The sequence below is a fragment of the Macrosteles quadrilineatus genome, unplaced genomic scaffold, assembly GCF_028750875.1.
Source record: "Macrosteles quadrilineatus isolate MER2022 unplaced genomic scaffold, UCM_ALF_1.0 Scaffold_7__1_contigs__length_78375512, whole genome shotgun sequence".
NCBI lineage: Eukaryota > Metazoa > Arthropoda > Insecta > Hemiptera > Cicadellidae > Macrosteles > Macrosteles quadrilineatus.
In genome coordinates this window covers 69,351,449-69,372,383 of record NW_026542600.1, presented here as the reverse complement: position 1 = coordinate 69,372,383, position 20,935 = coordinate 69,351,449, and the positions used below count along the sequence as shown (strand labels likewise).

The 20,935-nt window shown below is 37.1% G+C and overlaps 1 protein-coding gene across 2 annotated transcripts in view; it reads left to right on the top strand.

Moving 5' to 3' along the window:
* LOC128997819 (putative mediator of RNA polymerase II transcription subunit 26) overlaps positions 1 to 20,935 on the top strand; it is a 97,392-nt gene that overhangs the window by 53,586 nt on the left and 22,871 nt on the right. For both annotated transcript variants that reach the window (XM_054423560.1, XM_054423561.1), the window contains exon 3: positions 347 to 470. In XM_054423560.1, the coding sequence (XP_054279535.1) occupies positions 347 to 470 (124 nt within the window). The remainder of the gene's footprint in view (positions 1 to 346; positions 471 to 20,935) is intronic.

Below are 20,935 nucleotides of genomic sequence, written 5' to 3'. Positions count from 1 at the left end.
CTTAAAACCAAATTACATCAAAATCGGACAAAAATTACTCAAGCTATCGCGTTCACGGACACACGTATATATATATATATATATATATATATATATATATATATATGTATATAAATCTCTCTCTCATATACAGTATATATATATATATTAACGAATGGTGTTTTTGGCCTCTAGGGGATCGGTCCCAGGCCTAGATCTAATCGTGCCACCTACGGTAATAGCTACTTCCATATAGCTATTTCCCTATTAGCTAAAAAGGAAAAACGACTGATTATTTGTACTATTTATAAATTGGGACCTCGCCCTGCCTTGACTACATTTTGACCATGTAATGTTTATGTTTCAGCCCTAGCCACACGGCCCTCAGCTCCCTGGATCAAGTGAAGGCCTACCTCCAGACTCAAGGCACCTGCAAGTGTGGCCTTGAGTGTCCTCTAAACTGTGATATCGTCTTCAACTTTGACCCTAAGGTAAGTCATTCAGTGTGGTTCTTTACTGTATTCATTTACTTAAATAAAATATCAATATTCCTGATGTTGTTACCATACGTATGGATGGACCCAATGTAAGGAAAGGTCATTCTGCAATATTTTGAGAACCCTAGGAATTTGAGAGGAATCTAGGTTACTAACAAGAATAGTAGATTCTAGTGTTTTAAGGGTCTAAGCTGTGTACAGTCATAGAAACTACTTTGCATACCAAATTTTAATAGTCTTCGAAAAATGAAAATGTGTTTTAAGGGATCTTGGTTGTGTACATTTGATAATCATATCGTATAAGTTTAATGTAGGTAGTTTACACGGATCAGGTATCCAAGTGTTTTAAGGAGATGGTGGAGTAGAAATTTTACAACTCCAATATCTTATTTTATAGCATATTGTCGAGTGATGTTATGTATTTTAAATACCATTTGCCTTAAAATGCGACTTCATAGTCATTCGCCTGTATAGTATTTAGTAACACGACTCCTATAGTATATTCGTCGTAATATTTATTATAAACTAAATATTTTGCACTAGTTTGTTTAACTCATCTGCGGGAACAAAAGAAGTGAGACTTGCCAATGCCGTGACAAGCTCGACAGATGCAGCATATCTCTGATCGACTCGCATATTCATATTGTTATAATGAGCTTATTAATTATCAACAGCTGTTCACAAGAATTAATTACGTTTTGAGTGCGGGGGTTCGGCAGGTGGGCTCTGTCCCGGGCACCTGCCGATCCCTCATTGTCTTGCACACCCGAAGCTTGCCCATTGCATTGCGTCGCTTTTAAAACCAGTTGTTTCTAAAAGTGGTTTCCTCCACCTGGTTTTTATTAGGCCTGTGATTACAGGCTTACGAGTGTTCGGGACTTTCCGTATTTTTAGTCTTTGTTAAGGTTTTTGAAATTCGCTTCACGATTGATCGACATGTAGATATTTTGAGTGAGAATAATTTTTTGTGAGTAGCGAAGCACCGTTTTTTTGCGTAATTGCATTTCTAAAGGCAGGCGTTCATATAATAGAACCTTATCTGGTTTACGGGTAACATACAATACATTTCACGTTTGACTAATGGACCAGGTAATGTTAAATCAATCCCGACGGGAAACGGACAGAGGAGCGCAAGTCATAAAACTGTCAATCCCTCGGCCGAAGAATTCGTCGGGGTAGGACCGAGGAGCGCTGAGGTACCTTGCGCTCCTCGGTCCTACCCGTGCAAGGAACTAATCTTCTTCTTACAAGGGTTGAACAAGCCAACGCTTGGGTCGACCCTGCAAGTAAATCCCACTGCGCCTCACTGACTACACCATTGATTCAGGCATATTGTATTTTTCTTGTGCAACTTATTATATTAACAAACTAATGTTGTATCTTTATTTTCTTTTAGCTTGATGTAGTTTTATTGAAAATTATAGATGCTAAATAATCATTGAAATTTTGTTCATAAAATTTGTCTTTTTTATTAATTCTAATTATTTAAATTTTAATGGCCGCCATTTTTTTATTTAGAATTGGACCAAGTTAATTTTTTAACATAGTTACTTTCTACCTTAACATAGCCTTACATACCAAGTTTTATAAAAATCGGTTGAAACTACTCAGAGATAAAAATGCCAATGTAACAAATACAAAATAGTGGATAGCTAGATAACGAAGGGATTTTGGGGAAAAACTTTATTTCTTATTTCCTCTTTCTTTATACCCATATAACCATTTCCTGGAGTTTGGCTGTTTACTTACGGGACACCCTGTATATGGTTACGAAAAGATGGGAATCAAACAAAGGGCTTCGGAGAGGAGTGGCGTAAACAGTAAATAATGCTGTGGTCAAGATAAACGTTAAACAAACTAACTCCAGTGTGCTAGTAAATATACAAAACTCAAGAAAGAAGGCGTTGTTCTTGCATGTGGAAACAGTCAACTCTATGATTTGGTAAGATGGATATTTTACTTTCCAGCGTAAATGTTAGGATTCAGTTTCTCTCCATCTGTGTCGTGATAGTATTTTCATTAGTACTGAACCTATAATCGCTGCGTGGGCCATCCGGCTCCTGGCAAGGTGATAGCCCCAGGGATAAGCGGACAAAAGAAACCTTCTGCCTGGAACAAAGTCGGTCACGGTCAACGTGGCGAGGATACAAGATTTGGCAACTGCAGGCGCGGTCACCTCGTGCTGTGTCGGAATACTGATGCTTACCTCTCTCCCACATACTTGAAACTTACGGTTGTTTTTAATAATGGATGATCAAATTTGTTCAGAAAATCAATCATGCGTTTCTTTGTCCTCGAATGCATAAGGACTAATAGGAGTTCGTCAAACGTACATATTAGAGATCGTGTGGCCTCAAACGTCTGTGGACTCCCTTAATCTCTTACCTATGTCGATTAGAACTCCTGGGCCCCTTAAAATCAAGTTGCCTTCTTACAACTAAAAATACGAAAGATTTATTTTTCTAAGCCTTATCAGCCTCTCGTCCTTTCTAGGTCGTGTGACCTTAAAAGTCCGTGTGTAATCTCGTTCTTTCTAGGTCGTGTGACCTTAAAAGTCCGTGGATGCTCTCGTTCTCTCTAGGTCGTGCGACCATAGAAGTATGTGGGTCCTCTCGTTCTCTCTAGGTCGTGTGACCATAGAAGCCTGGGGGTCCTCTCGTTCTCTCTAGGACGTGTGACCATAGATGTCTGTGGGTCCTCTCGTTCTCTCTAGGTCGTGTGACCATAGAAGTATGTGGGTCCTCTCGTTCTCTCTAGGACGTGTGACCATAGAAGTATGTGGGTCCTCTCGTTCTCTCTAGGTCGTGTGACCATAGAAGCCTGGGGGTCCTCTCGTTCTCTCTAGGACGTGTGACCATAGATGTCTGTGGGTCCTCTCGTTCTCTCTAGGTCGTGTGACCATAGAAGTATGTGGGTCCTCTCGTTCTCTCTAGGACGTGTGACCATAGAAGTATGTGGGTCCTCTCGTTCTCTCTAGGTCGTGTGACCATAGATGTCTGTGGGTCCTCTCGTTCTCTCTAGGACGTGTGACCATAGAAGTATGTGGGTCCTCTCGTTCTCTCTAGGTCGTGTGACCATAGAAGCCTGGGGGTCCTCTCGTTCTCTCTAGGACGTGTGACCATAGAAGTATGTGGGTCCTCTCGTTCTCTCTAGGTCGTGTGACCATAGAAGCCTGGGGGTCCTCTCGTTCTCTCTAGGACGTGTGACCATAGATGTCTGTGGGTCCTCTCGTTCTCTCTAGGTCGTGTGACCATAGAAGCCTGGGGGTCCTCTCGTTCTCTCTAGGACGTGTGACCATAGAAGTATGTGGGTCCTCTCGTTCTCTCTAGGTCGTGTGACCATAGAAGTCTGTAGGTCCTCTCTTTCTCTCTAGGTCGTGTAACCTAATAAGTCTGTAGGTCCTCTCGTTCTTTCTAGGTCGTGTGACCTTAAAAGTCCGTGGGTAATCTCGTTCTTTCTAGGTCGTGTGACCATAGAAGTCTGTAGGTCCTCTCGTTCTTTCTAGGTCGTGTGACCTTAAAAGTCCGTGGGCAATCTCGTATTCTAGTTCGTGTGACCATAGAAGTCTGTAAGTCCTCTCGTTCTCTCTAGGTCGTGTGACCATAGAAGTCTGTGGCTCCTCTCGTTCTCTCTAGGTCGTGTGACCTTAAAAGTCCGTGGGCGCCCTCGTTCTCTCTAGGTCGTGTGACCTAATAAGTCTGTAGGTCCTCTCGTTCTTTCTAGGTCGTGTGACCTTAAAAGTCCGTGGGTAATCTCGTTCTCTCTAGGTCGTGTGACCATAGAAGTCTGTAGGCCCTTTCGTTCTCTCTAGGTCGTGTGACCTTAAAAGTCCGTGGGTAATCTCGTTCTTTCTAGGTCGTGTGACCATTGAAGTCTGTAGGCCCTTTCGTTCTCTCTAGGTCGTGTGACCTTAAAAGACCGTGGGCAATCTCGTTCATTCTAGTTCGTGTGACCATAGAAGTCTGTTCAAAGGTTTATTGCGGACATTTCAACCAATTCACCAATTTTTCTCAACCAATTTTTTATTGCGGTTTTCGATAAACCTTTGAACAACATTAACTCACCATCACCAACAATGAACTTCAAACATAGAAGTCTGTGGGTCCTCTCGTTCTCTCTAGGTCGTGTGGCTATAGAAGGCGCTCTTGGTCGTTGGTCCTCTTATACAGTCACTGGGCACTCTTTCTCTCTCTACGTGTGGCCCTAATTAGTAGTCTGCGACCTATAGCTCTCTTTCTCTCTAGGTCGGGAGACTCTGCGCTCGGGAGACGGAATCCTCGTAGTCAGTAGGCGCTCTCGTTCTCTCTGTCGTTTGGGTAGCGGCTGGTGGTAGCAAGCGTTCTTTTTAGGTCGGTCCTGTCAATAACCGGTTTCAAGAGTCGAACGGCAATTCGATTAATTAATTACCAGAAAACTCCAAGCGCCGCTTTTAACACGCATTCCTAATATATTTTAATGTCTGCGATGATTAGTTTAAAACCACTAAATTAGTTTATTGTTTAGCTGTAAATGGTAACTAGCCCTTAATAGCTACTTCCTAGAGGTTGTTTGGAACTCTCTGCTTGTTGTCACTACGAACGTATAATCTCAGTTTTATTGCACGCTGAAATTGCTAGTTTGAATTAATACTGTGTCGTTGAGTCATGTGTAATTAAACGAGAGATATGGCACGATTATACGAATAACACGACTTGTTGATTGTACCTGGTACTGCACACTGATAGCATTGTGTGCCTGCATTAAGTACCTGCAGCTGCTTTCAATTAACTAACATTCGTGAGTCAGAGAAAAGTATCTTACGAAATATATACTAGTAGTTTATCCACCTTACGAGTGGTCGTTCCTTAGCACAAGAATTCCCCTCTGTAAGTAAGATTTGTGACTACACTAAACATACTATCCTTGTTTCACCTTTCATCCTACAAACTAGTAACTAGGCTTTAAGCTAATCAATTCTCATGACCATGACATAAGGTGTGTCAAAGTAAAATATACTGGATCATTTTCTTCCATCATATATTTTTCTCTTGTGCAACATTTCAAATCACCCACTAGTGATGTTACATTAAATCGCTGTTGGATTGATCTGAACTACGCGTCGAGAGGTTCGGTCCATGCGCTTGCTCTCCAATTAGCAGCGGCTTAAAGATGGAACTACAGGATTGACAAGTGGTTACAAATTGAGCTCTAATTGACAAACAGGCCAATTAGGCATGCAAATAGTACAGTCGCTTGACTTTCTTCGCCCCAGTGTACACGGATTGTTATTAAAAAAATTTAGATTGATTTTTCGTGTCCGAAGTAATTATTCTATGGACCATAATGTAATAGCTTTCAGTTCACAGTGCTTAAAAACATCGACACATTTTTGTGAACAATTCTATATACTATACATTCCAAATTTGCAGTTTTAAATATATCAGTATTGCTTCGACAATTGCCATACTCACACTTTAGTAATAAATAGGAAACATGTCGTAGTAAACATATTTTGCGTTGGATTTTTTAATTTTAAGATTTCTCCGCCTCTTAAACACCTATTCTTGCAATTCCATGATTTTGACTTTTAATTTAAATACTAAGTATTATAGTTAAATTAATGATCATTTGGTAAAGGAGGATGGGGATTCAAAAGGAATATTTTGAGAACAGTCAGATAGCCTACTTTTTTAGCAATAGTGAATATATCAGTAAACCTGCATTTTTAAGACGCCGTATTACTATTCTAAACAATCAATTTCCAGTGTACCTAAAAATGTATCACTTCTCTAAAGAGTTACGGGTTTTTTTTCATAAAATCTATTGTGAGTCAGTGAACAGATACAGTTCTATAGAAAGGATCTGACGCGGCGTAAGAAGGATTAAGTTGGGAGAAGGTGCGGTTCTTGGAGGAGTGGGGATTGGGTCACGATATGACATTTAAATAGACGGACAGATGCGTGAGGGGTCATCCGATCTAGACACGAGCTCTCAGAATCTGCATGGATCTGTACGTCTTTGTGATTCTCCATGTCACTGTTTACTTGTTGCTATCATTTACACAAAATGACCCTGAACTACCAGAATCTGCATGGATCTGTACGTCTTTGTGATTCTCCATGTCACTGTTTACTTGTTGCTATCATTTACACAAAATGACCCTGAACTATCAGAATCTGCACGAATCTGTCCGTCTTTGTGATTCTCCATGTCACTGTGTGCTTGTTGCTATCATTTACACAAAATGACCCTGAACTATCAGAATCTGCATGGATCTGTCTGTCTTTGAGATTCCCAATGTCACTGTGTACTAGTTGCTATCATTTACACAAAATGACCCTGAACTATCAGAATCTGCATGTATCTGTCTGTCTTTGTGATTCTTTATGACACTAGTTAACGCTTACTCGCTCGAAATTTGCGCAACCCTTACAATAACATGCGATCTGTTCTATTACCCGTTCTAAGCTATTAAAATACTCTCAGTTGTGAGCTGAAATCAATAATTTAATCCTCTCTCCAAATACTTGCCTACTGATACTCCATATTGGATGTAAATAGTTGTTTCTTTAAGTGCGTTCTTTGGAATACGGTACAAGCAATTATTGTCGTTGATGTCGTTGGTCTTTTTTGATTAACCACGAACTCTTATGGTAAATGTATTTACCGCAGGAAAACACATTCAGCACAATGTGCTGCGACATTCTCAATTTATTCCCAAGTCAACTCAATTTATGTTAAAAAAAACAATATAAGAGTTTAGATATATTTCGACCAGGATCAACCCATTGGGGTGTTTACTTGCCCTTCACCGGTCGTATTCTCTTAACACTTGTATTCTCCAACGGATCTGTCAGTTTTGATTCGCAAATCACAACAACATTGACAGATTCAACAATCATTAACCCCGTCAGTCCCGGCCGATGCACTGGGGTGAACCAGGGGAGTGCATGAGAAAGGCCCTCCCGCAGTTGACTCCTATTTGTTCTTCTGAAGCCGCCTACAGGGAATCCGGGTCAGATAGTCTTTTGACGCTCCTTTCTTGGAAGTCACGGACGCGGTGATTCCTTTCACAGATCGACAGCTGGGTCTCAGCTACCGGCTTAGTGCCTTGTCAATGGACCTTTGTACCCTTCCTTCGTATCACACGTGGTAGAACACGCGCCTACAGATAAGCTGGAACACAACGAATGTTATACAAGCCGATACTAACACAATAACCACAATCTCAACCCATATCATCACTATCACAACCAATCAAGTATTCCCATCCTATATTCCATAGTATCGGGATAGTAGACTAAACGTCACTATTAAGCCATTATTAGTCACTTCCCGATTAGCAGCTAGACTCCGGTTTCCAGCCCTACCTAACGATGACACACTGCACTGAATGTTTCGTTGCTCATCATATCTTGCACTAACGTGTCTTGGCTTTTTCTTGACTTTATTACATTCCAAGTTACGAGCGTATGTATTTTACAAATATTATTCATTGTGAAGATGGTAGTTTGGATAGTAAACGCAATGTCATGTAGTTTAGGATACTGGGCAATAACGTAATGTTAATAGTAGTAGTTGTAGAGGTTAACCTTATATCTCAGTCAAGGCCGCACTTCCCTCAGTGCCCGATTGCACCGATGGGCCTTTTGAGGGAAAACTGCACTGATGGTCAAATCTATAAGTCACAAAACGTGTTGGCGTTTTCTGCAATTACCACCAATGAGGTACAAACTTAACTAGCATAAATAAATTACAAAACAAATGCAAAATAATTTATTACACAAGTAAAAACATAAAAGTTACTAAACACATATTTTACTTTCTCATAAATTATAACGTAACAACGAATATTTATTCCATAAAAACAGTAAGATAACTTTGAAAACATGTGGGGCAGAGTTATGGGTCTGGACAGAACTATTTTTAATATTATCAAGCGAGGAAATATATTCGAGTCTATCAATCTTACCTTGACAGATGACGGCTTCAGCATTCTCTGCACTTTGTTCCTCTTTCGAACTTCACGGTGCGTTACCAGAAGAGGTTCTCGGAAGAGTGCGGGCGGCGCCGGGTTTTTGGGTCCTGTGACGACCGCAAAAGGCCATAAAACACTAGCTCTACATTCACATCAGTCTTGAGTCTTGAAAGGCCATAATGACCAGGGATCCTAGTGAAAGCATCAGTGTGGACGTAAAAAATGCGACATCAGCTGGGTTGGCCTCACCTAGGTAGCAACGATTTGCGCACATTGTCTTGCTACAAACACGAACTATAGTATTTTTATACTTTGTATGATGGAACATGTCACCTGACCCTCTTAATACCCGAGGACTGGCCAATGGTTTAAGGCCCCAGCCAGTCCCAGATAGACCAGGTCAGGAGATAGGTTCCATCATACAGACTATAATACATTAGAGTTTATAGCGCAGCATCGAATCAGGAATGGCTCTATTTGCAAACATGGCTCACATTATATAGTCATGAGGGATTTAGGAAATATTTCAGTTATTTGTCAAAAATGTGTAATGGTTTCGATGTGAGTGTGAATAGGTGCGATTCTCGACATAGTCACCAAAATTGCGAACTTTAAACATCTTTCCCTTTTCCGGCGAATCATAATATCTAGAAGGGATCTGGGACAAACGAACAGTTTAGTTTCTTGGTCTAAAATGTTGTCTATTGGTTAAAACTTGATGTGATTGGTGTTTCTGACCACCCAATTTGAAGAGTTTATTGTTTTTCCTTTCCCCAACAAATCTGACAGTTAGTCATTGGGATTTGGAGGAACGGAGTTTTCAATTGAACTTTGTTCAAGTAATTGTTCTGTTGGTTCAAACGTTAGTAATAGTTTGCATGTGTTTCGCTTGGGGCTAGTATCTTGGGCTTCGATGGGAGAATGACGTATATATCGCAAAGATTTGAGAGGGCTGGGCAGTTGTTATCTTAACGTGACGAGGTTTTGACAATAGGTTTTTTAAGGTAAGTATGTTGTCGACGTCCAAAGGATTTTTTGGGAAAAGGAATTTCAATTTAGCCCAAAATTGAGTCAATTTGTATCAAAAGTGAATTTGCGCGAGGTTACCATAGTATGTTTTTGACTGGTGTGGAAGAAACAACAACCGTCATATGTACAAAATGGTGTTTGATTTATATCTTAGGATCATTTTCCTATAAAAGCATTTATAAATCATAAATTAAAATGCTCGAAGTAACAGCGGAGTCTCTCTCGTTGCGCGTGTATTCGTGCGAGTGTCACATGGAAAAGTTCAGACCAGTGTCAACAGATTTGTTTACGTATGCAAAGGTCGGTCCCGTATTCGAGAACTGCCGTCGAACGTAGGCGGTACAGCAGCTGCCAGAATGCCCTATTAAGAGGTGAAAGGCAACCAATAAACTTTGATTGACCATTCCCCAGTCATAATCGTGATTATTCTTTACGAACCGATCGCAAATGAAACCTCAAATAAATTATATCTTATTCACACGGATAGTGAATGTATAAGTAGTGAAATTGAAATTCAACCAAATTTGATGTTTATAAATTGTTTACGTAATACTTGATCTTCGTTTTAAAACTTCTGTTTTCCAACATTATGTTTACATATACTCGGTCACTATTAAGGTGTCATCATTTATAACCTTTGAACCATACAAAGTCTCCAAAGTTTGCACACGATCATTCATAATTGGCAACATTATGTGGATGGAAAAAGATTTCAAATCATTTACAAGCTATACATTTGCGTATACTGTAATTATTGTTTGTGTTTATTTAAACCTTTGACTCTTGGCACCCCATATATCAAACTATCCCCCTTCTCCACCATAACAGTAATGTGTGCACATTGTCAGACAACGACAGTCAATAATTTTGAATACTCACTTTGACCCGACATATGTGGTTGTTTTTAGTTTTTAAACTCAATGTATACAACGCCAACGACCAGGTCAGGTTTGTGTGCCATTGTTATCACACAACTCTTTTGAATTTATGTACTAATCAACATTGGCTCTCGTTGAAGATTATTAACTCCTTGTAGACCGTCTCCCAACGAGTAATTATTGTGCATCAATAGGTTACTGTTATCAGTAATGCTGTGCGAGTGTGGTTTTTTCTTCTAAAAGTTATGGGGTTCTAGACTTGTCGTCTAGTAACTAAAACAATCTATTTACTTGCTTTTGGTTTCTTTTGAGTTGTGTAAGTATGAGTGATCTGTGTGAATGTGTTAGGGCCATGTGTGTGGAATGTATGTGCCAAGTCTCAGGCATTTCAAATGTGTTATTTCTTATGGGGTAATTTCCTATATTTTTAACATGCAAACTGAACGCGTGATATATGCGTGCATTCATTTTTCATATACTGTATCGTTTTGTATATATTTTTCTCGCAAACTATTTTTTTCTTATTTATCTTTCTTGTATACAAAATTCTGTGTACAATATATCTTATTTTCCTTTTTAAATGTAGCCTAAATTTATTGTTTTATTGTGCGGATGATGGACTCAATCCCCAACCACAGGCATATATAGCCCATTTGGGGATTATATTTCATAAATCGTTTTTTGTACCATTGAACTGATGTACTGTACTGAAATAATAAAGAATTAATTCATTCATTCATAGTGTATAAATTCTTTTACTTTTAGGCATTTTCTACTTGTGACTCTGGAATTTATAATATAAATCAAGGCGGGTTATAATGAACAAGGAAGTCACAATAAAAATTAACCCCTACGACCATCTTTATTGGACTTGATCAATGATGACATTCCGCTTTTCGTTACTTCCATTATCTTGTATGCCGTCAATGGAGTGTAATGTAACGGTATGTGACAACTCTACCTAACACCAGTGATGCAGTACGGGGGGATGTGAATAATCATTGGTTCAACTCTAACAAAACACCTGTCACATGTCGGATATGGGCATTTCCGCAAGCCAGGCCACATAGCAGCTGATGTAAGGCACGGCACTATGGGGCCAAACACCCACCATGATGTTCAATGCTTTGAGAAATTTAGGATTGTTTACCTTTGAGAATGCTTGTAGTTTTAAAGTTATTGGGGGTTAGTCAGTAAGTCGCGGCTCAATCCTGGGAAATTTCTTAGCTTCAATTTAAAAGTATACCTAGTCGATCGTTAGATTTTGAATAAAAAATCCCGGCCAAAGAATTATCTGATTCTAAGTCACCATCGATACCATAGTGCCATTACACTCAGTGATGTGTGTATTATGCTGAAATGTTATAGGTTGTGGACCTTTTGTAAAAGCTTTTCGGTGTTGATAACTGATAAGGACCATGTTTAGTAAATTGCGTATATTGCTGGGTAGTTTAATGGCTATATTTAATATTGCTTTCCTAGTAAATCAGAGGTGCATATTCAATCCTGGACCCAGCTTGTTGGTGGAGTCAGGCAAAATATGAAAATACGTCTAACAACACTTAAAACATATATTTACACTCACTGTTGACCAACAAGTTGTTAAATACATACAAAAGACGGTAAAGTGGTGATCGATTTCGATTAGACACTCCAATCAACATCAGACCCAATAGGTGAATGGCAATTGATAGGTGAATGAATAAATACCCCCGCCGCAGCAAACCTGCAGACTAAGCGAATTTCCATTTGCCTAATTGGATTTACCATACACTAAAATGACTCCTTAAAATATCATTTTATTCCCTATTTAAATAACATTAGTTTAACGAGTAATTAGGTTTGCTGCAACAGGGAGTGTAAAAAGGTGTTTTTTGTAGCCTATAATGTTAATAGTTTAGTATGAAATGAATGCATTTTCCAAATTTGATCAAAATATGATAATAAACTAGCAAACTACATTCTCCATAAGATAACATGGGAATTTTAAATTTGCAGTTTTTTAGAAATTTCTCCGTAACCATTAGGCGCATAAAGAAAATGCTAAATTTCAAGTTTTTAGGGTTAAAAATGGGAAAACTAATTTTTACCCCATAAAACCCCCCATAAACCCCTGTTCCCATCGTCCAATCATGCTGGTTCGCGAACTCGTTTGAATAAACGTTTGTTTACACGTTTGTACCAAATTTCATCAAAATCGGATGGTTTTTGCTTGAGTTATCGCGCTAACGGACACATATATAAATAAACGGATGGTGTTTTTGGTCTCTAGGCACCTCAAAACGAAAAAGTAAATCGGTCCTGGGTCCAGGTCTTACCATGAGTACTACGGTAATAGCTTATTCCCTATATGGGAAATTCGCTAATAAAAGGACATTCTCTTATTGGGTCTGATGATTGGTGTCCAATCGAAATCAATCACCAGCTTTTATAGGTGTTTACGTCTTGTTAGTCAAGGGTTAAGTGTAAATATACGTTTTAAGTGTTATTAGACATATTTGTATTTACTTTCCAAGAAATTTGACCAACTTTTCTTCATTGCTGGACTATAAATAAATAGTCCTGGCTAAGGTAACAAAGCTACAGATCCTCTAATTTTAACCTTTATTCCCCATCACTCAAATACATGCTAAAATATGCTATTATCTCCCAGTCTTAATTATAATCGATGATATTGGGCGAATCAGATAAAGAAGTTTATCCGCCACGAAGAATTTCACAGGCTTCGCGAATCTTTGTGAAATCCATGTCCGGCAGTGTTAGAGTGAGGAGAAAGTCACTTTTGAATCAGTTAAAGAATAAATTTCTATTTTGGTCCTTCGGGCGGGATATGAGATTTCTCTTGGAAGATAGTTGAGGTGATGGCACACCGACATGAATATTATTGTACATGACAGATAGTGCCTACTGTACTATCTTTGTGTTTCTTCCAATGAAAGCATTACATGAATGCCAATCGCTCGGTTATATATTCATCTATTGATGCGATAAGTATATTTAGTAAAAATAGTAATGACTTTTACTTAAGTATCATACAAGTAAAATAACTTGTTTTTTTAAATTTGTACATTACTGTTCTTACTTGATTTGGCAGGCGTTGGTGAAAACGCGAAGTATTAGTTTTAAGGAAACCAGTAATTATGAGTTTTATCCATCTATATATTTAAAACGTCCTGTGCTACTTACATTGCAAATACAACTGAGGGTCGAACTTAAAAGTTTAATACGATCGTATACTCTTGTTCGTTAACCTACAGATAACCTACAGTAAAATCACGCACCTAAAAATATAGGTTCAAACTGTTCTGGCGGATTAACTAAATGTCATTTGAATTAAACACCCTACATCTTTACATAGTTGACATTTCTGAAGCAAATGAAAGGTGTCGCTAGAGTTTAAATGTCAAGTTGGAGAAAGCGGGCTGTTAAAATATCACCTTAAGGTGTTAATGCGAAGTGATAATGAATATTCAAACGACGTATTTATTCAATTTACCGTGCAATACAAATTGTTCACAACATACAACAAGAACAAGATAAGCAATGTATGTGTTTGTAAATACATTTATGTAATATTGTGTTTCTGTCTGCAAAGTGAAGATCAAAAGACATAACATGCTTACACAGTATGCATTATAGGAATTCAAACTTTTACAGACATTTTATTAGACGAAGGTATTGTAGCATTTAAATACAGTATTTTCTGGAAATAATGCTATTTGTCTAAGTTGTATTGTATTGCAGATTATATACACAAACCAATCAAATAATCGTATCATTACAATTACTAAAGCAGCATTACAATATGTAAATAAAGAATAATCACATTAGGCTTCTGTCTGTGCGCCATTTGAGTGCTAACTGGCCACGTAAATTACAAGAGCGTTGATTTTTTCACAAAATAATACCCATCAAAATCTCCCGCATATCAATTTAAATGTGTACATTTCAGGGTAGAAAACAAGTACAACTGTATATTTATAAGTAATATAATTGACTTAGTTGGTCTTTACCAGTTTATCTACAGGACATTTTTTTTTACAAACTAACCTACACAATTTCGTATAAACATTTTATTTTGATTTTTTTTACTTTTAATTTTATTATCCGGACACATTTTGTAGTTTTTTCGTAGGGCACTAGGCACGAGCCCAAAACTGTTTTTCACATTACTTCAGGCTAGACCTAGGGGTTACGACGTTATCACTTAGATAAAATCCATTGGTGATTTGGCAGGGTTTGAACCCAGGACCCCAGGAACCGGAGTCCCGCGCTCTAACCACTAGACCAGCTCGCTGAAAACAAGTACAACTGTATATTTATAAGTAATATAATTGACTTAGTTGTTCTTTACCAGTTTATCTACAGGACATTTTTTTACAAACTGACCTGCACAATTTCGTATAAACATTTTATTATGATTATTTTACTTTTAATTTAATTATCCGGACACATTTTGTAGATTTTTTCGTAGGACACTAGAAACGAGCCCAAAATTGTTTTTCACATTACTTCAGGCTAGACCTAGGGGTTGCGGCATTATCACTTCCATTGGTGACTAGGCAAGATTTGAACCCGGGACCCCGGGAACCGGAGTCCCGCGCTCTAACCACTAGACCAGCTCGCTCCCCGGACACATTTTGTAGTAGACAAATGTAAAGTGAAACTGATTTGTTGAAAACTACCTGGAACCATACAGTTAATCGACCGGTTATCCAAGATGTAGAACATGAGTTTTGTTGTTCTTGTGCAATGGAGCGCAAACAACTGCTGATTAAAAGGTGATTCATGAATGACATTGAGATATGGCACAAACAATTTAGCCGTCTGACATTGGCCTACAGATAACTACAGTAGAAATATATTCACTATTGTAGATTAGGCTGATTTAACTTCCAAAGTCGTATGACATACAGACTATTTGATAAGTACTTTACAATTTTGACATCTTGTATATGTTCAACCATGTAACTATGTGGATTTGCTCTTAAAATGTTTAAATTCCAAAATTTTCATTCTATAACTATTAACAGTCCAATAAGGCTTATGCTGGTGACGTGGTATGGATTTTAACGAAAGTTGAGTAATTTTGTCCACAAGGATTTTTAGACAAGCTACATAATACGGAAAATTATTTTACATACTACAGTTTTCTTTCTAAAAATATCTTATACAATACTTAAGCTTAATAAAAAAACAATATTGGTCTGTTAAACTGAAATGGAAGGACTGTACTTGATACATGAGATTGACAAATAATGGGAAAAAATCACGACTGTAAGTTAAGTTGTTACACGTACAATTGGTTAAAGTTTTGAAGTAATTTGTGAAACTCTTTATCGAAACTATCAACTTAGACTCGCCCATCGATCGCTTTTGTCATTGCTAAAACACGGATCACACTCAATTATCCAACATGATCATCAATAATTGCTTTGTTTAAACAGGTTTTTACCTGAGCCAGTCAGTCAATTGATCATCACAAAATTCATAAACTCATGTGTTATTCATAAGAGAATAAAGAAAATGTTGTAGTTAACCTGTTTGGTCATATTTTGATGTAATTTGGTAAATTTATTATATGCCAAGCTATACACATTTAACTTAAAACACTAAATTACTTTCGCTGTACCTGCAAATCTAAGTACTCATTAAACCTAATGTGTTTCTAATAAGGAATAAATCTGACTAAAAAAAAACAGTTGAGTAAAAAATTAGTCAGGCAATTAGAAAAAATTCTCATAGACCTATAGGTTTGCTGCAACGGGAGTAAAATTAATTGGTTTTCAGATTTTTATTTAGGAAAAATCCTTTTTTAAAGAAACAACGCCTTACTAATTCCAATAAATGATTCTATATTTATATTTTGTGTAGTAATGAATATGTTTTGAAAGTTCTGTAATCTTTGGAATTTATATTAATTGATTTCAACTTATAGACTTATGTGTATATATTAATTGCCTAACGCCGTCTGTAAGAAAACACTTTTGTCATATGTACTTTAATGGATTTTTCCATACATTGGCCTTTAATGAGGGGTAAATTTGAATTTTCTACCATGTTTCGGGATCTGAAATCTTGCCCCGTCTTTACGGTTATAAAAAAAACTAGTTATTTTATAACATTTCTGTTGTAATGTTTACATATTTTTAAAAGATCTAATGTAAATCTCGATTATTAAATGCGTTTATAAACCAATCGTAATGTTTATTGGGTGAACAAATCTGCTGATTGTACACCCTGACATAGATATGATTCATATTAACTACACGTGGCCCCCATATGTCAAGATGGGAAGGTAGGTTCGGTTGGTACACACGTTTTTACCAGTCTTCGCCAGCCAAAAACTCGGTCGGAAATTCTTCACTGATGAACAATTAGTGTTCTTTTTTATCTCGAGTGACATATCAGTTGATAAATTTGGTGTCTATTTTTTCTTTAGTGGTTTAAGTAGCTTTGACACGTTTATTTAGTAAATAGTTGTCTACTTGTGTTGAGACTAATGGATTTGTATTCATACGGGAAACACAGATTCCAATAAGTTATGATGACGATACATACCATTGTGTGATGTCTAAACCTAATTACGCTAAACCTAACCACAATCATTAATCATTAAAAACGATTAACTTGGTAAGGGGTTTACTTAAAAGTATGAAAAACTATCAGCAATAATAATTATGTGAAAACACTATAATAATGATGATGGCATAAACTTTTGTATGACACTCTCGAAAACAATAATAGGCTAAGCTATGAACTCATAACATACTCGTACTTGAACTTAATTACACTTACGTGATAAGTTTGAAAAGGTAACACATATTAATAACTGAGCAACTCTTCAATTTAAGAAATAACAATGAATTTGACATTTTTAGTAATATAAAACCACAACGAATTGTACATGTTTCTAAACCGTTGCTGCTAATGATTAAATATAATATTATTTAAAACTAGGTTATTTTTCAATATATGTTGAATTCACACACACACAGACGGATACTAATCGAACATATTGTGATGGTAGTTACATCAAAGCATTAATTGCAAACTTGTTATTTTAACATTATAAATTAATTGTTTTGTGTGTTGCTAAGCTTTTGAAGACCTCCGTAACAACAAAAGATTTGGGAGATTTGTCCGCTTTCCCTTAAATGCATTTGAATATCTTTCACTACCTCCACTGTATCAAAAGTAAACCTAATGAATTACATACTAAAATACGAAATATCACGTGTCAAATGCATTTATGTCACAAACCTCGATGAAAAGTCATACAACGAATCTTATTTGATAATCCCTATAAGAGACTTGTTATCAAGGTTCTACTGTAAAACTTGCGAACATGGGGCACCTTCAAGACGTTGGCTGTATAGACTGTGACTAAGTATGGACCTATGAATTGCACTATCACACCGAATGCACTTCTCATCAAACATGTTAACTATGCTACACCGAATATTTTGTCATTGAACTACAAATTTGTTTTTTACTCCCGATTGCTAATGAAGCAATACTGTATGTTTAGTTTCGTTTCTGTGTTTAATAAAGCACAGTAGTGGGGCGCGACTTACGCAGTGGGATCTTGTAGGTTCGGGTTCAAATCTTGGCAGTCACTAATCTCGTTGAGCTATATGATAATTCTGTGACATGTTCACCCAGGTTCATAGGAGAGAAAATCTTAGTCCCTTAACCGATATAAATGTATAATGTAAATGTATAAGATTTCTCGCCTCGATTTAGTATTGAATGTAATTCATAATATATCTCAAAATTTCTCATGCATTCAACAATACACGAAGACTGTTCAAAAAAAGAGGTGGGCAATTTACTGTACATAGATTCCTTGGGTGAAAATAAAAAAAGTTCATATAAACATACGCCTTCTCTTCATTCGTTCAGTATAAACGTCCATATTTCATCTTATTGCCCGCTTCTTGGTGTAAAATGAGATTTAAAATTCTTAAACCGTTTCAAAATGGTGGGAATTAAAATATTTGATGCCAAATTTCACAAAAACCGTTTATTTTTACCAAAATATTGCAAGATACATTAAATTTAGTAAACTTTATGGAGATTTCAACCTTTTATTTTCAAGGAATCACTAATTAAATTATGACACCACCCCTATATTTCCCTATAGGGAAGTAGCTATTACCGTAGGTGGCATGCTAAGACCTAGGCCCGGGACCGATTTACTTTTTCATTCTGATGTCCCCAGAGGCCAAAAACGCCATTCGTTCAAATTTTGATATATGTATGATATTATTATATGTCCGTGAACACGATAACTTAAGTTATCGAATTTTTCTCAGATTTCGATGAAATTTGGTTTGAAGGCGGAATAAACTTGAATGAGTTCACGAACCAGCATGATCGGACCATGGGAACGGGGTTTTACGGGGTTTTTTATGGGGTAAAAATTGGGTTTTCTAATTATTTTTGACCCTCTAAACACAAAATTTCCCAATTTCTCTCCAGACCTTTTTAATAGCTTAAAAAACAAATAATTTAGTATATCAAAGTGTTTTTGTACAATTATTGGTTACGGAGAAAATTTAAAAAAAATGTTATTTTATTCTCATGTTATTCTTATGGAGAATATTGTAAAATGTTTTAGTTTGCTTGTTTATGGATATATTTTGATCAAACTTGGTAAATGTAATTATTTTATACTAAGTTATTAAAATTTTACAAAAAAAAACACTTTTTACCCTCCCTGTAGCAGCAAGCCTAGGTACTCATAAAACCTAACGTTAATCAAAATATACATTTGAAAATCAATTCAGGCAAATGGAAATTCGCTTAGTCGGCAGGTTTGCTGCGGCGGGGGTATTTGATCACTCTATAAGTGAGCTGTATCTACTTTATTATTTTATCTCGAACTGTCGTTTGCGTCAGAGCTGGAAATCCACATTATTCGTCACTGATTTGGGTGACTCAAGGGCGTTTCAGTGAGTCACCCCCCCCCCTCCCCCCACAACTACCGGGGACCCTGATCTTATCTGATGGCGTGTTTGTTATCGACGCTAATTTCAATGTTGTGCTGTCGTATCGTTGTTTTCCATTCATGATGTAATATACCTTGTCTCAAACAACCGAGGGTTCGCAGTTTCGCCCAGTTATGTCTTAATACGAGGTTTTTATAAACAAATTTAACATTTTAGCGAATTTCCCATATAGGGAATAAGCTATTACCGTAGTACTCATGGTAAGACCTGGACCCGGGACCAATTTACTTTTTCGTTTTGAGGTTCCTAGAGGCCAAAAACACAATCCGGTCATATTCATAAATATATATTTATATATGTGTCCGTAGTGCAACAACTCGAGCAAAAATCATCCGATTTTGATGAAATTTGGTACAAACGTGTAAACCTACGTTTATTCGAACGAGTTCGCGAACCAGCATGTTCGGACTATGGGAACAAGGGTTTATGGGGGGTTTTATGGGGTAAAAATTGGTTTATCCCATTTTTGACCCTAGAAACTTAAAATTTAGCATTTTCTTTCCAAACCATATTGTAGAGCTTAAAAAAACAAATAATTTAGTATATTGAAGCGTTATTATGCGCCTAATGGTTACAGAGACAATTCCAAAAAACTTTAAATTTAAAATTCCCATATTATTCTTATGGAGAATAAGTAATCTGTTGTAGTTTGCTTGTTTATGAACATATTTTGATCAAATTTGGAAAATGCATTCATTTCATACTAAACAATTAACATTTTACAAAAAACACCTTTTTACCCTCCCTGTTGCAGCAAACCTAAGTACTCGTTAAAGTAATGTTATTTAGAAAGGGAATAAATGTGATATTTTTTAAGGAGACATTTTAGCGTAAATCCAATCAGGCAAATGGAAATTCGCTTAGTCTGCAGGTTTGCTGCGGCGGGTGTATTATTAACTTTTTCGTCATTTCTAATCTTAGATTTTATTTAATGTACGTGCTAAAACTTATTATAAATTATATTGCATTATCCCAAGAGGGTCGTGAGCGGTCTTTTGGTTATAGTGTGCTGTTTCTATCTTGAGTTCCGGGTTCAAAACCTGCCAAAAAGTCTTAGCCCATTTTAGCCGTGATATTGTCGTGACCCTATGGTTCGGAACCGACATCAATCTGTAGGCTCGCCCGTAGAGGAAACAATACTTCCAATGTGTTTAGTAACGCTGTCCACTTAAGGCTATACGATTATCATTATTGTTGAAGTGTTTCGACTAGTGGAGTGTGAAAACAGTTAAAATGAACAATTATTGCAAACCCTGTGTTTAGTAATGACGAGAGCTCTTCCCAAGCACGGGCTTCCAGTCATTTCGAGGAAACAATCATTTGACAGTTTCATGTTTTGTAATTATCGTATGTACTTTTTGTAGAAAACTTGATGGAGCGATGTAATAGATAAAGACAGTTGATTGGCGACAACAAAAGTTGTGCAATCTATATTATAAATATCTGCGTTTCTTTTTACTTTCTCCCCTTATGCATATTTGCGGAGATAGTATTGTTTTCGTACACCTCTGGTCCGATTTTAATGGTACTTGGTATGTACTAAATCATTGTTATCTCCAGTCATTTTTCATTTTCTTTGAA